The sequence below is a fragment of the Pelodiscus sinensis genome, chromosome 1, assembly GCF_052426305.1.
Source record: "Pelodiscus sinensis isolate ZL-2025 chromosome 1, ASM5242630v1, whole genome shotgun sequence".
Classification (NCBI taxonomy): Eukaryota; Metazoa; Chordata; order Testudines; family Trionychidae; genus Pelodiscus; species Pelodiscus sinensis.
The window spans coordinates 26,214,295-26,229,453 of NC_143052.1; the positions used below are offsets into that span (position 1 = coordinate 26,214,295).

Here is a 15,159-nt window from a genome sequence, read left to right on the forward strand (position 1 = left end):
GTACATAAATATGCATTATTTTTAGCATTAAGTATAAAACACACACACACACACACACACACACACACACACACACACACACACACCTTAAAGTATCAGAGGAGTAGCCACGTTAGTCTGAATCTGCAGAAGTGATGAGGAGTCCTGTGGCACCTTATAGTCTAACAGATTTATTGGAGCATAAGCTTTCTTGGGCAGAGACTCACTTCGCCAGATGCATCTGACTAAGTAGATCTTTGCCCACGAAAGCCTATGCTCCAATAAATCTGTTAGTCTATAAGGTGCCACAGGACTCCTTGTCGCTTTCACACTTCTTAAAGTACAGTAAAACTCCATTAGTCGGGCATCCAATGCTCCGGGACTCCTGATGGTCCGGCACCATCAGGAACCCGGAAGTGCTGGGGCAGCCAGACAGGTTTCCCCCATTCAGCTGCTGCTGAAACTGACCAGCAGCTGAATCGGGGAAGCTGGGAGCAGAGCAGCTGGGGTGCTGCCAGGTTGGTCCCGCAGCGCCAAAGGACGGCGCTGCGGGACCAACCCGGCAGGACCCCAGCTGCTCTGCCCCTGGGGTCCCCAAGAGCAGCTGGGGTGCTGCCGGGTTGGTCCCGCAGCCCCTAGGGGCAGCGCTACGAGACCAACCTGGCAGCACCCCAGCTGCTTTGCCCCAGGCATCGGGATTCAACCACTGCTGAAACTGACCAGCAGCGTCAGTTTCACCAGCAGGCTGAATCTGGACCCCTGGGGCAGAGCAGTTGGGGTGCTGCGGGGTTGGTCTCGTAGCGCCGCCCCTCGGCGCTGCGGGACCAACCCGGCAGTACCCCAGCTGCTCCGCCCCAGGGATCCCCAAGTCAGCCGCTGCTGAAACAGATCAGCGGCTGATTCCAGGAAGCCCCGGGATATAACAGTATAGGCGATTAACCAAGCAAAAGCTTATAGGTTAATGATACGGATTACACACATTTCCCTCCCCCCACCCTTGCCAGTAATTTTTTTGGCAGGCTGGACAGCAGCCCGTCTCAGTTCTGGCTCACACCAGGTCCAGAACCTACTCCTGCTGTGGCTCTGCATTTAAACTGTATTAGGAGCCAGGCAGGCAGGCAGCCTAGCTCAACTCAGACTCATGCCAGGTCCAGGAGCTCAGACCCACCTTAGAAGGGGGCTGCTGCCACCCTGTTCTGCTGCCTCTTTATCAGAGGCAGCAGCACTAGACAACAGGCAGCTGATCCAGAAGGGGACCTGTTTTTCAAACTGGCTTCTGCCTGACACTCTGTTACAGCGGCTGCTGCCCCCGCCCACTAAAGAATAGTTGATTAACGGATAAGAATTCATGAGGTTACTCGACTATTCAATTAACCGATATTTAACATCCCTAGTATATACCAGCTCAATAATTTGAAAGATCATCAATACTTCAGGGAAGGGGATAGTATCACCTTATAAATGTCATGCAAAACGGTTCATTTTTTTATAACAGTTCATTTTTCATATTACACATAGCAATGCAAGTTGGCTGATATGCTACAGTCCTGGCAAGCTACATACAGGCTAGTACAGCAAACCAGGAAGACATAGCAGCAGCCCCATCAGAGGAGAGGGCTGGGCATTCTGCTCCTTTTTCCATTGGGAGGGGCAGTAGGAAAAGGCAGCTCTCCTGTACATACTTCAGCCTGCTCCTCCCAATCTTCCTTCTGCTGCTGCTGCTGCCTGTAGTATGAGGTAGGACTGAGATGCAGCTTTGTCGAAGGGCAGGGAGCAGGGCTAGGAGTTCTGCTCCTTTACATGCTAGGAAGGGCAGCAGCACACAGGGAAAGGAGCAGAATTCTGGCATCTCCTTCAGCAGCTGTACCGCCCCCTTGACCTGAAGGGCTCTCCTAGGATTTGCAGGAGGAAAAGGAACAGAAGCTCCAACCCTGCTTGTGCCCTTCCATGAAGCAGCATCTCCACTATCTGCATATTACAGTAGCAGCAGAAGATAGAACTGGGGGCAAGAGGGTGGGGCTGAGGGCAGGAGAGATGCCAGTAGGTCTTTTCCCTCTGCACTGCTGCTTCTCCCAGAGGAGAAAGGAGCAGAATTCCCTGCCCTGCCTCCAGCCCTTCTGTGAAGTAGTGTTAGGGCTGAGAACTTTATTCTTTTTATATCTGCATTTTAGGTTTGGCAATATAGCAATATATACATACATTTAATATTGTATTGAATTAAGTCCTTTTAGTTAAGTATATATCTCCTATATCTCCTTGTTTTAAAGTGTAGTGCATAAAGAGACAGAGTTCTGGGTACTGTGACTATGTTAATAAGATTAGAAATATCGAAGGCCCGGGCCTTCGATGTGAATTGTTTTGATTTTGCTTTTACTTAATATAAAACAGTACTGTTTACCTTTGAAGAATTCTGTGTGAGAGACTGTTTGTATGAATGAGATACGGTGTGAAGGTCATCGTTAGAGCCAGATGGTCAAGAGAGAAGGGGGAGAATGTGGGGTGAAGAAAAAATTTAAGAGACAGACTATAAAGAGCAGAAAAACTATCAGTGCGTACCCACGGTCAAGAATGGATCAGATTGGCAGACTGACGAACCTTGAAGTGGAGTGGGCACCCCCAAATGACAGGATGAGCCTTGGAGAGATGTTTGGGAACGACTGACATCAACAAGATAATATTCCGGTCAGAAGCTGACAGAGCGGGATCCATGAATTTTAACAGAGAAGAAGGATTATATAAAGCAGGGTGTTCTGCTATGGAACTTTGGGTTCATCTGCCACACTATCTGGAGAGGAGTATCGGATCGATCGACGGACCAACAAGGCCCTGTTCCCCCCTGTGCTCAATCTAGCTGGCCACTAGATTGACACAGACTCTGGACTGGTAACTATATCATCATCTGGCAGAACTGTGTATGCATGATGTTTTGTGTGCATGTGTGTGTTTGAAAAGCATATGCAACTGTTGTATTTTCAATAAATGCAGTGTACTGCCTTTTCCCCCATAAAAGATCTTGTGTGCTTTGTTTAAGCATAACATTTTTGGTGGAGAATGCTAAAGGGGATCAGTATGCTGTAATTATTGACAATATTACTAAAAAGGTGTGCACACCCCAGTCAGGAGATACCGGCTAATAAGAAAGAACTAATTGTGATCACTATTGTATGCATTGTTTTGCATTATTGGTATATAGTAGCGCCTCCTCCTTTCTTCACTTTTTTCCTGCTACAGTTTCTGGGAGAAATGTCCAACCCAGCAAAAGGGCAGAGGACACCCCACCACCTAGTAACATGGGGTGGACCGTGGGGAGAGTGTTGGAGCTCAGGTTAGGGTGCTGAAGAGTCAAATGGAGGGTCACGTGGCTGCCTTAGATGGTGTGCCCCCCCATACTGCTAAGAAATTGATTTTACTTGCACCGTGGATTAAACATCAGTAATGACATGACAATTCATAGTGCTGTTCAAATAAAAAAAAAAGATAGAAAAGAGAGCTGAAAATGAATGATCAAAAAGGGAGTTCTGAGCTGAGTATGCATGACTCCATCATACAATAGTAAGAAAAAATACACAGTTACCTTAAGAAAGAACCTCTTATCTGTCCTGGCAGGATTGTAGGAGGCAAGGTAAGCAGCTATCAGAAGGAATTTGGAGTAATAAGGAAGTTCTACATGAGCATGTGCAGAAAGTCCTATAAAACAAGCACAGTTTATGAGTCACTGAAGGAGCATTTTAACATACAAAGCTTAAAATTAGACCAGCCAGTCTTGTTCTGGTTCTCAAGGGCAAACATGCTGCAGCATTTGTCTTCTCTGCCCACTCCACACATCAATACCCAAGCCATGGCTGGTGTTTCTCAGCTGCAGCTCAGTATCTGGACATTTTGATTTTTTAAATTTTATTACTGAAGGTAAAGGTTTCCAAAGCACTTTCAGCCCTATTTGTTCATCTACTCTGCAATATATGCATTTTGCAAGTTGAAAGTTTTTACCTTCATCTACTTTACATACAAAGAATATTCTACGATGCATCTTTCTGCCTTCCTTTTACACTTCCATTTCTACACTTTTCTCATTCCCACTTCCCCCTAGTCACTGTATTTTATTATTATTTACTTGAAATGTGTATGACCAGCAAGCTCAAGCTACCTTATCTTCATTGGCTGTGGAGGTCAGTTTCCTTTTAAAGGGTCTATTTTGTCTTTTCATCTAGATTGCTCCTCACCCTCTGCAACTCACTTGTCTTTTGTGCTTTGTACAGCATCAAGCATACACCTGTCAGTGCTCAAACAAACAATGCAGGCTTCACCCATAATACTCTTAACAAATAAGGATCAAAACATTGGAACATGTTTAAAAGTCAGTGTAAAATGCACAGTTCACAATATAATTGTGTAGCACTTGAGAAGGGCTATTTAGAAATTTCCTTTCAGGTAGTCATGAAAGCACTACATTTTTTTCAGCTTCTACTAACAGTCAAGTAACTGTTTTATTTGTACAGCATTTTAATACAAAAATTCAATTCCAGATAAAAAAACTCCTGCTTGTAGACAATTTAGTTCAGCCGTGGCCCAACCTGCGGCTCATGCCCATCAAAAGTGCGGCTCGTGAAGCCACTCCTGCCCCCTGCTGAATTCCCCCCTCCCCGATTCCCTGTGCTTACCGAGTCGGAGCTGTGGGGTTTTAAAAATAGTGGCCATCTTAAAGGGGCAGCCTCCTTTAAAAAAATTTGTTTTGTTTTTGCTCCAAAATTCTGTTCTGGGGAGGCTTTTTTTTTTTTTTTTTTTTTTTTTTGCTCTTGACAATTCTGGTGCAACTCTTCACATTTTTTCTACCACTGTTTTGGGTCTCTTTGTTAACTGGGTTGGTCACATTTAGTTGAATACCAAAATGCCTGTATTCCTACGCCATCTTTCTGACCTGCTTAGCATTATGTATTGTATAATTATTTGCTTGATTACATCCAGAACAGTTAATTACAAATTAATTTGTCTTTAAGAACAACACTAATATCAGAAATGCTATTTACTACTAAAACCATTTCCCATCAGATATGAGCTTAAAGAATTCTGAAAGTAACTTTGGATCTCTCTCTTTTTTGGGGCTAACCAAGAATATGTGGGAACAACAGGAAGTTTAGGAACAACAGGAATAACTTAATTATGATTCTAATTCCCTCAAGTAGACACACTGCAGAAGTAACTTTTTTTAAAAAGTAAACATCTGAATCACTCTGATCACTACACCACATTATCTATAGTCTACTACCACTGCTTTGATAGATACATGTAATAGGTTCTGACTTCAAATCAGAAGAGACTTACCAGGGAAGAGACTCAGAGAAAAAGTTAGTCCTAAAATTAAGAATCTGGAAATAGCCTACTGCTGAAAGGCAGAACTTCTTAAAGGAGATGTCTTAGCGATCTCCTAGCCAGTGTTTGCCAGAATCTGGGAATGGATCATTTGATGACTACCTGTTCTGTTCATTCTCTCTGAAGCACCTGACATTGCTGGCTGTTGGAAAACAGGATACTTGACTAGATCAATGGAACTTTGGTCTGCACCAATATGGCCATTCTTAAATTAATCATCCCTAATGAGTAACTGAAAACTGAAGACAAGATTAAAACTTGACTCTCAATTCTGCATAAGTGGTGATGGCACAGAGCTGCACTAGTCCAGAGGCAACAATAGAAAATAATTGTGACTGTCATGTTTCACATACTTCTATAACCTACAATTTGCTCAGGGTTCCTGTTAATTCCCCTTCACATCCAGCCTGCTCTGCTGGTCATGCACATAGTGAGTGCCGAGTAATGGATCAGCCTACGCCACGCCATTCTGAACATAGCGAGCAGTGGTTTATTTTCCCCTCATGCCCAGACTCAATATCCAGGCATGTTTTGCACCTAGAAAGGCGGTACAATCTAGGATTCAGTAAAGTCATTCCATTCAACTGTTCGTTAGAGATCAGCAATCACACCACTAAATAACTTCTACCATTTAGAATTATTGCATCTATTTGATACCTTTCAAGTGTCCAGGTTCTCCATCGTCTTGCTGTATTTTTTCCCACTGTGAGCTAAAAGAAAATAAAAATGTTTAAAGAAAAGGTACCTGTCATACCCAAATGAAAAAGATGATGCAACTTATCTTGTAAAAAGTCCGAGAGGGGTAACTTTAAAAACAATAAGTAGTCATGTGCCATCTTAGGCTACGTCTACACTACGGGTTTTGCCAGAAGAGGCAATCATCTTGTACAAAAAGCGGGTTTTGCGCTAAAAGGGATCGGAAGAGATTATGCAAACAAAGTGTGAGAAAATGCTAATCCATGATTGATTTGCATTGCCTCTTCTGGCAAAACCCGTAGTGTAGACATAGCCTTAGAGACTAACAAATATACAGGATCATGACCTTGCATGGGTGAAACCCACTTCATCAGATGAGCGGGAGTGGAAATAACAGAATCCAAAGTACATATAGCAGCAAAAGCAGTTACTTCTCAATTGTAGGACCTGTGTTAATGAAGTTATGTAGGCTGGCTGTGTCCCCTTCATAGCTTTTGATGTGAAAATGCAAAAGTCAGAGGCAGGGAAAATTGGCTCTGTAGTACATTAACCAGTTAATATCTTTATTTAAGACCAGTTTGACAGTGTAAAATTTCTAAATGAATTCCAGTTCAAGTCTCTCTCTGTAATTGGGTGGCAAAATTTCTACAAAAGTAGCTGTTTGTAGAAAAACAGCTACTTTGAAATCCACTATTGAATGTCCAGGTAGGCTAAAATGTTCCTTTATAGGTTTGTGTGTGTTACTATTCCTGAGGTCTGATTTGTGTCCATTTATCTTTTGTCACAGATACTGTCTGGCTTGGCCAATATACATGGCAGAGAAGCAATGCTGGCATTGATGGCATACATCACATGGCCTGGGCAAAATACAGCCTGCGGGCCACATTCGGCCTAAGCCAAGCCACCAGGTCTGGCCCACAGACTCACCCCACCTGTACAATGTTCAGAAATGTGGCTGTGGGGCACTTTCACTTAAAAAACTGAGCTAGGAGGGGAGGGGGAAAGCTTTAGCAGCTGCTCCCACCCCCAACATAATCCCACTGGCCAGAAAATGCCCAATATGAGCTACCTATTTCAATAACAGGCAACCACAAAGCACAAGAGGCTTGTAGTTATTTACAGAGCACATGGCTGCAGCCTGTGCAGGGATGAGGCAGGCAGAGAGGCTGATTCAGGAATGGGCTGCTGGTTGGTAAGTCTCCTGGCCAGACCCTGCCTCTGGCACCCCAACTCCTCCCTTCCCCAACCCTCTGCCCCCACTCCACATACCTAAATCCTCTGCGCCCCACCTGCACCCAAACTGCCTCCCAGATCCAGCACCCCAATCCTCTGCCCCAGATCACAGTTCACTACTGCCCTAGGTCTCAACCCAAACCCCTGCACCCCCTCCTGTATCCCAATTTCCTGCCCTAGGTCACAATCCAACCCCCTGGTCCAGTGTCTCAGGTCACAACTGCCTCCTTCAACCAAATTCCCTCCCTTACCCCAAGCTCCCTTCTGCACCTAACCTCCACCTCGGACCCCACACCTCCTCCATTAATATCACAGAAGAGTGCAGCCCTCAACCACTCAAGAGTTAAAAATATTGGAGTGGCCCCTTGTCAAAAATAATTGCCCACCCCTGCATTAAAGGATGTGCAGCTATAGGAGTCCCTGATGGTGTGGCTTATGTGGTTAAGTCCTGAGATGGTGTCACTTGTATAGATATGTGGACAGAGTTGGCAATGGAATTTCTTGCAGGGGTAGGTCCCTAAACAAGTGTATTTGAGGTGTGGTGTGTGGCTTCTGTTAAGTATTTGCTTCAGGCTAGGGGGTTGACTGTAGGCATGGATTGGTCTGTCTTCCCAAAGCCTGGGAGAGTGAGGGATTTTTTTCCAGGACTGGTTGTAGATTGTCAAAGATACCCTGGAGGGGTTTCAGTTGGGGGCTGTAGGTGATGACCAGTCGTGTTCTGTTATTTTCCTTGTTGGCCTGTCTTGAAGTTATTGACTTGTGGGTGCTTGTCTGGCTCTGTCAATCTGTTTCCTCACTTACCCAGGTGGATATTTTAAGAATACTTGACAAAGATCTCATAGGTATATGTTTCTGTCTGTGGGAATAGAGCTAATCCAGTTGTATTTTAGGGTTTGTCTGTAGATAACTGATCATGTGATGTGTTCTGGATAGAAGCTAGAGGCATGTAGGTAAGAATAACCATTAGTAACTTTCCAATATTGAATGGTGTTTATGTGATCAACATTTATTTGTGCTGTAGTGTCAAGGAAATGGATCTCTTGTGTGGACTGGTCCAGGCTGACATCAATAGGAGGTGGAAATTTTTGAAATCCCTGTGGAATTCTTCAAGGGTCTACTTCCCGGGAGTCCATATGAGGAAGATGTCATCAACATAGAGTAAGTAGAAGAGGGTGCTAGGAGGATGGGAACCAAGGAAATGTTCTAGGTCAGCCATAAAATGTTGGTATATTGTAGGGCCATGTGAGTACCCATCAGAGGGTGGAACAGCTTCCACATGAGAATAAAAGACTGGGACTTTTTCAAATTGGTAAAAAGGCAACTTAAAGGGAATATGATGAATCGGAGATGCAAACGAGAGTGTGACTTACCTAAAAGTTGGAGCTGCACCTGAGAGAGGGGGCTTTGGGCATCAGCCAATGAAATGCAGATAAGGAATTTCAAACTGAGAGGGTTTTTTCCCCCCTTTGTTTTGGAGCCAAGTGCAGTTTTCCCCACAGAGCAGGAGAGACTGACTCTCCCAGGAACAGACTCAAATTCACTGAAATGTGTAAGTAAGGAAAAGTTTAGATAGTCCATAAGGTCTTTTTATTTTCCTTGTTTAGAAATCATGTCTGAGCTGGTTAACTGTTTTTCTCCTTTGTAACTAAGGATTATAGCCCAGGATTCTCCCTGAGTATTTCAATTCATGTCTTTTAACATCCAGTCACTTACTATGATTGCAACAGTAGCCCTGTTTTAATAGAAGAAATGTTTTCTTTTTGTTTTGGTTGACCATATTGGTTGATTTGTGTGTCCTTAAATGTACGAGACTAAGTGAAACCTGGGAGAAGCAGAGCCCCGTTGTTCTCTGCACATTATCTGTTTGTTTCCTCAACTCCAACCAAAACGGAGGTTGGGGCTAGGGGAGAGCTTTGTCTTAGTGAAGTGATTTATTCCCTGGAAAAAGGGGGTTAATATTTTTAGATACACTTTGTGGTGGCAGCAATCAGTTTTCTTTCTTTTTGTGTCTCAGGGAAACTGAGACAAGTTTGCCTCTGGGTGTTCGAGAGACAGGCTCTTACAGAGTTTATTCTGCTAGCCGGCCCCAATATCTATACTCGAAGTGCCAGGTTGGGGTACTGAACCATGATAAGGTCTATAAAATCATGAATGGTCTGAAGAAAGTATATAAGGAAATGTATTTACCTCATCATATAACACAAGAACTAGGTGTCACACAATTAAATTAACATGCAGCAGGTTTGTTTTTAACAAAAGGAAATATTACTTCATGTAACATGCAGTCAACATGTGGAACTTGATGCCAGGCAATATGCTGAAGGCCAAAAGCATAAATGAGTTAAAAAAAAGAATTAGGTAAGTTCTTGGAGGATATGTCTACCCTTGGCTATTAGCCAAGATGATCACAAACACAACACTATGTTCTGGGTTTCCTAAGTCTCTAATGGCCTGTAGCCTGGGCAAAAATGGATGGATCAGTTGATAACTGCCCTGTTCTGTTCACATTCCCGCTGAACCATCTGGCATTGACCACTGTCAGAAGATAGGATACTGGGCTAGATGGATTGATTTGACCTAATAAGTCATTTCTTGTGCTTTTCATGACTCTGAAACTGAGGGGAAAGTGATGAGTAGTAGAGCATGCATAGGAACAAAACATCTCTAAGATCTTCAGTTACTGTGAAGATAAGTAACCTCTCCTCCTCCAAGTTACTGTTCCTATGGGTGTCCCATGTTAGGAGATTCCTAAGGAATGCCCCAACTGAGGAGGTGGAATCAGCAGAAAGCAAAGAAGAGCTTCACCAAAGGCAACTTCTAGACCTGGTGCACAGGCAAGAGCACAGTGTAGAAAACACCTACTGAAGATCAGGTGATAGCTTTGTTAATGTTCTAGATGAGTATGTTTTTCAATAAGGCCATGGAGAGAGACTGAGCCCTGAGGCACGGGCAATCTCCTTAGATGGAGGATGCACCTTCAAGGCTTTGTAACAGATGAGGATGCATCCTGAAGTCTGTTTTCACAATTTTTGTCCTTTTGTTCTTTATTCTATGGAAATAAAAAAACAGTCTAGGAAAAAACAAGGGGCTTAATTGTGCTCAAATACAATTTGACTATCCAGCATATGGAGCTTCCTTCTTTTCCCAAACAATGGATGAATGTCCTGATTAATGTGGAATTCTGATACAACTTTAGGCAGAAAATAGCAGTGGGGACATAACATCACCTCATTGCCATAGAACAGAGTGTAAGGTGGTTGGCCTTAAGGGCTCAGTTCCCCTATGCTTTTCACTTAGGAGATGGCTATGAGGTACTAAAGAATAAATGAAGGGAATAACTCTCTGTAGGTTCAAATGAGGGAAGGGGGTTTCCTCAAAGTGCTGAGGACTAAGTTGAGGTTCATATGTAGCGGGTTCTTCATAAAAGTTAAAATAGAGCCTTAATGCATCTTGCAATGGTCAGAGGAGCAAAGCCTGAAAACCTCTTAATGGAGGAGTGAAGGACTGCAATGGCAGTCAGATGAACCTGAGCTGAGCTCAGTGGTGGTGACTGCCATTTTTAAATTGAATAGAATATGCATGAGGAGAGACCCAAAACGAAGTATAGACTGATGGGTACACTAGGCTTGAAAACATTTCCATTTCTGCAGGGAGCTTGTCCTTATTGCAGGCCACTATTGAGCTATATCATTTGGTTTTCTGAAGAACAGTCGTGTTGTATGCTAGAGAGCCACCTAGGAGCCAGGCACTGAGGTGGGTCACAGTGCCTGAGTGCTAGGTAAGAAGATGTCCTGCCAGAAGAGGTTGAAGAGATGATCACAAGGACAAGCAAATCAAATCTGGAAATCATACTTGCCTTGGCTACGATGGCACTATGATGAGGGTCATTACTTTTTCTAGTTTTAAAGATGCTAATGAGAGCCATTTCTGGTGCCCCCTGACCCCCACCAAATGACTTGGTGATCAACTTAAAGACTTGTTAACACCCTTGTTTGTCCTGTAAATCTAAGCAGTTGTGATCACACCATGAAGTACTGAGATTTCATGATGACCCAGGTAGTTTCCATGGAAGGGGCTGAGGGAGGGATATGGAACAAAAGGTTCCTGCCATGGGTTTTTAAGTAATGGGAAGCTATCAGCTCTTTGACTTCAGCTGGCATGATATCAGAGGGCTGGAGACACAGGGTCAGGGTCTCCAACCTGAAGATTACGCCTAAGAACAAGAACAGCTCATTAGGGTTAGAATCTGCTTGCAATACATTTCTTAGCGAATTAGAATGCATTTTCTTTTCATTTTAACTTTGAAACTTACTTTAATCTGTTTTCAGTTGCAACTACTTAAATCTTACTGTTGGTACTTAATAAAAAACACTTTTGTTACTACCAGGCCCAATGTAAATAATTGTTACCCCGGGTGGACAATCAGTGTGCATCTTTTTCATTGATAAAGAGGGCGAACATCTTCATGAGCTTTCCTTCTGTAAAACTTTTGCATGGAGAATGACTGCTTTATTTGGAGTTTTGATCTCTCTTGGGGGTTGGTTTCCTGGATGCTGTGCCCTAAAACTGCATCCTCCCAGAGCTGAAGTAGTTCAGTGTCTGTATTGCTCTTCAGGGGGGTGCTTATCGCAGCTCTGTGCCTTGACTAGGGGAGACCAGAGGATTTGGCCCAGCAGGACAGGGTGATGGGGAGCCCCAGAGTGCAAGGCAGGTATTAGTGCCATGATCAACACACTGGAGAACAATCCCAAAGGATCGCACCCCATCACAACATTGCAGACCTGCTGCCTAGCATTACTCTGAGTGGCCTGGATGTTGAGTAGGAAGTGATGGCAAGTAAAATAGATTGCACTGAAAATTCTAAAATGTTGATATAGACAGACATCCCCATTGATCTGTGAAGTCCTGGAAATGGATGCTCCAGGGAGGCATTTACACAGACTACCTTGCGGGATGATGGACATGAAAATGGAACTCCCAAGCAGACCTTTTGAGGCTGTTATTGACCCTCTGAGATATGATAACAATTTGTGCATAGTCGAAACTAAGCCAGACCTGAAGACAAAATGAGTGCAGTCCTGCCAGGGATGTTATGGATATACAAGCTGCTGTGTTGCCAGGAGTTGACGGCAAGTGTGACAGACTGCTGGCTAAGCCAGAGTTCTGTCACTACAGCCTGGCTGAAAAGGCCAATTATAGCCAGCTGAGCAAGCCCATACCTTAAGGGCTAAATGGAAGCAGCTGTGGACCTCATTAGCCAGAGGGCAATATAAGGCAGCCAGAAGGGAAGTGGAGAAGGAGGAGCAATAGAGTGGCTGTGTGCACTCCCCAGGCAGAAGGAGAGGTAGCGGAGTTGGCTGCTGGAAAACCAAAAATCTGTAAATAGTAGGTGATGGGAAATACACAGACAATAAAAGGCACAAGTGATTACAGAAGAAAGGGTCTTCTGGTGATTTGTGGACAAGGAAGGTATCCCAGGGTGAGGGGCCTGAGCAAGGACCTTGCCACACAAGCCTTCACAATGGCTTGCAGGTCTGATGTATTGCAGAAATAAAGCTGGACATTATAGTGAATCTTTCCAAGGGCAAGTATGCTTTGGCTGTAAAGGTGTCTGCAATGGCAGAGGCCCAATAGAGTAGATAAAGAAAGGGTCTTGATGGTTATTGACTGCACTCCAAAAAAGAGGAGGTTACTCACTTTGCACAGTAACTGACACTATTCAAGATGAGTGTCTCTGTGGTTACTCCACAGTAGGTGTCAGAGCACTCCTGCACCACTGATCAGTCTCTTCAGAGCAGTGTCCTCAGGGCCGTGCAGGCTTGGTGCCCGGATTGCACACCCTCAGTATCCTGGTATCGCGCATGCACAATTCCGAAGTAGAGAGGAGAAGGGAAGGGTGGCGGAGCACCCACAGAGATGCTCATCTTGAAGAATGTCAGTTACTGCACAGGCTGAGTAATCTCCTATTCTTTGAGACATCTCTCTGTGGGTGCTCCACAGTAAGCAACAGTAGAGCTGTACGTAGTAAGATGGTAAGGACTTCGGGTCTGGTAGAAAGACCATGGACAGGACAGCCTGAGCCACTCTGCGGTCAGATAGTGGATCCTATGCTAGTGCATAATGTTTGGCGAAAGTCTGGTCTGAGTCCCATGTGGCAGCCAGACAAATGTCTGATCGGGACCTTGCTTTAAAAGGCTAGGAAAGCAGCTACAGCCCTGGTGGAGTACACTCGAATGGCCGTAGGAGAATTAGAGTTGGTAGAGTTGTAACAGACAGATACAATCTGAGACCTAGTGGGAGATCCAGTGTGATGCGATGGCTGGACCTTTGTTACGGTCCACTATAGAACTAAGTTTCATCTGGTGTATGTACAGTGAGTACTTTGCATATGTCCAGTGTGTACACTGTTGACTCAAATGAGTTGGCATGAGGCTTGGGGGAAAAAATAAGATGATGTATTGTTTGGTTCAAATGGAAGATTTATCTTAAACAAAAATTTTGGGCAGGTGTGTAAGGTCACTCTGTCTTTGAAGAAAGTTGTATACAGAGGATCTGCCATGAGCACAGAAATTTCTCCCACTGATCTAGCCTATGTGATGGTGACAAGGAACACTGTTTTCATTGATAGGTGTAAGAGAAGATGTAGCCATCGGTTTGAAGGGTGGACGTGTGAGAGTGTTTAAGAGTTGGTTGAAGATTCCAAGGTTCAGGTGGTGGACTGACATCTGGATAAAGTGCTTGGAGGCCTTCAAGAAATCTCTTAGTGATTGGACGTGCCAAAGTTGGTGTATCATCTATCTTTAGATGAAATGTAGTTATAGTTTTTTATGCCTTTTGCCTTAAAAACTGCTTCACACACTAACTTAAAGTTTCACATGGTCTCATGAAAACACACTGTGAACGCTCATTTGTATTTTCCTATCTGAGACATACTAGTAGAAATAACTGTAGTATTTTATAACAGCAAGAAACCGATGTTAAAAGAAAAAGCTAAAGTCCATCTGGAAAGAAGAAATACTACTCACCACATATTTGACATTTTAAGAAAGGCTTTTGAGAAACTGATAGCTAAAAATAAAAAAGGACAGTTACCTAGATATTTCCCGGAGATAAACAGTCTGCATTGCTTTCTTCAAATGAGATTCAATATTTTTCCATAGTCGACGTGTGTCACGTTCACTTGCTACATTAAAAAAACCATATAGTGTAAACTCTGAAAAGGCATTTGATCTATACGATAATGGAATTTAACTTTGAATATTTTTAAGTCAGATTTATAAAATAAACAATGAGACATCCTGACATTCAGAAATATTTTCATTACTATGACATAGAATTATCTTCTATTGATGTGAACACACATTGCAAGACAAGGATGTTGCATTGTGGTTACTCCATCACTATTTAACAGACTGTTTTCATTCTCCACTTCTAGAATTCGGAAGGTAGTTTCCCCCTTCACTGTTGAGATATGGAGAGAAGTTGTATAGGAGGGAGCAGCTGTTAAAAGTACTTGGCAGTATTTTCCTCCACATCTCCATAAAATAGTGACTAAAGGTTGGTTGTCTGCTTCTGCTAAACTCCAAAAGTTGCCTTTTGAGCACTGAACAGTAAAAGTGACACTGCTGTGATTGGCAAAGTACATCAAAGCTAAACATTCTAGAAGAGTGGCACGGGTTGAGCCCCTCCATTCTCAATGCTGACTACTACTCTGGCCTGGTCTACATCTAAAATGTAGGCTGACCTCTCTACATCACTCCATGGTGTACAAAATTCACATTCAGAGAGACATAGTTAAGCTAACCAAAATTCTGACACAAACACTACTAGGCTTGGTTAAAGAATTCTTCTGTCAACCTAACTAGCACCTCTAGGAGGTGGATT

General features: G+C 43.6%; 1 protein-coding gene across 5 annotated transcripts in view; it reads right to left on the reverse strand.

The window, feature by feature from the left end:
- The window catches only part of ORC5 (origin recognition complex subunit 5), a 162,812-nt gene that overhangs the window by 101,605 nt on the left and 46,048 nt on the right, over nucleotides 1–15,159 (reverse strand). For all 5 annotated transcript variants that reach the window (XM_006137544.5, XM_075926920.2, XM_075926892.2 and 2 more), the window contains 3 exons: nucleotides 14,368–14,458; nucleotides 6,004–6,056; nucleotides 3,554–3,666 (listed from right to left, as the gene is read on the reverse strand). In XM_006137544.5, coding sequence (XP_006137606.3) covers nucleotides 3,554–3,666; nucleotides 6,004–6,056; nucleotides 14,368–14,458 — 257 coding nt within the window. The remainder of the gene's footprint in view (nucleotides 1–3,553; nucleotides 3,667–6,003; nucleotides 6,057–14,367; nucleotides 14,459–15,159) is intronic.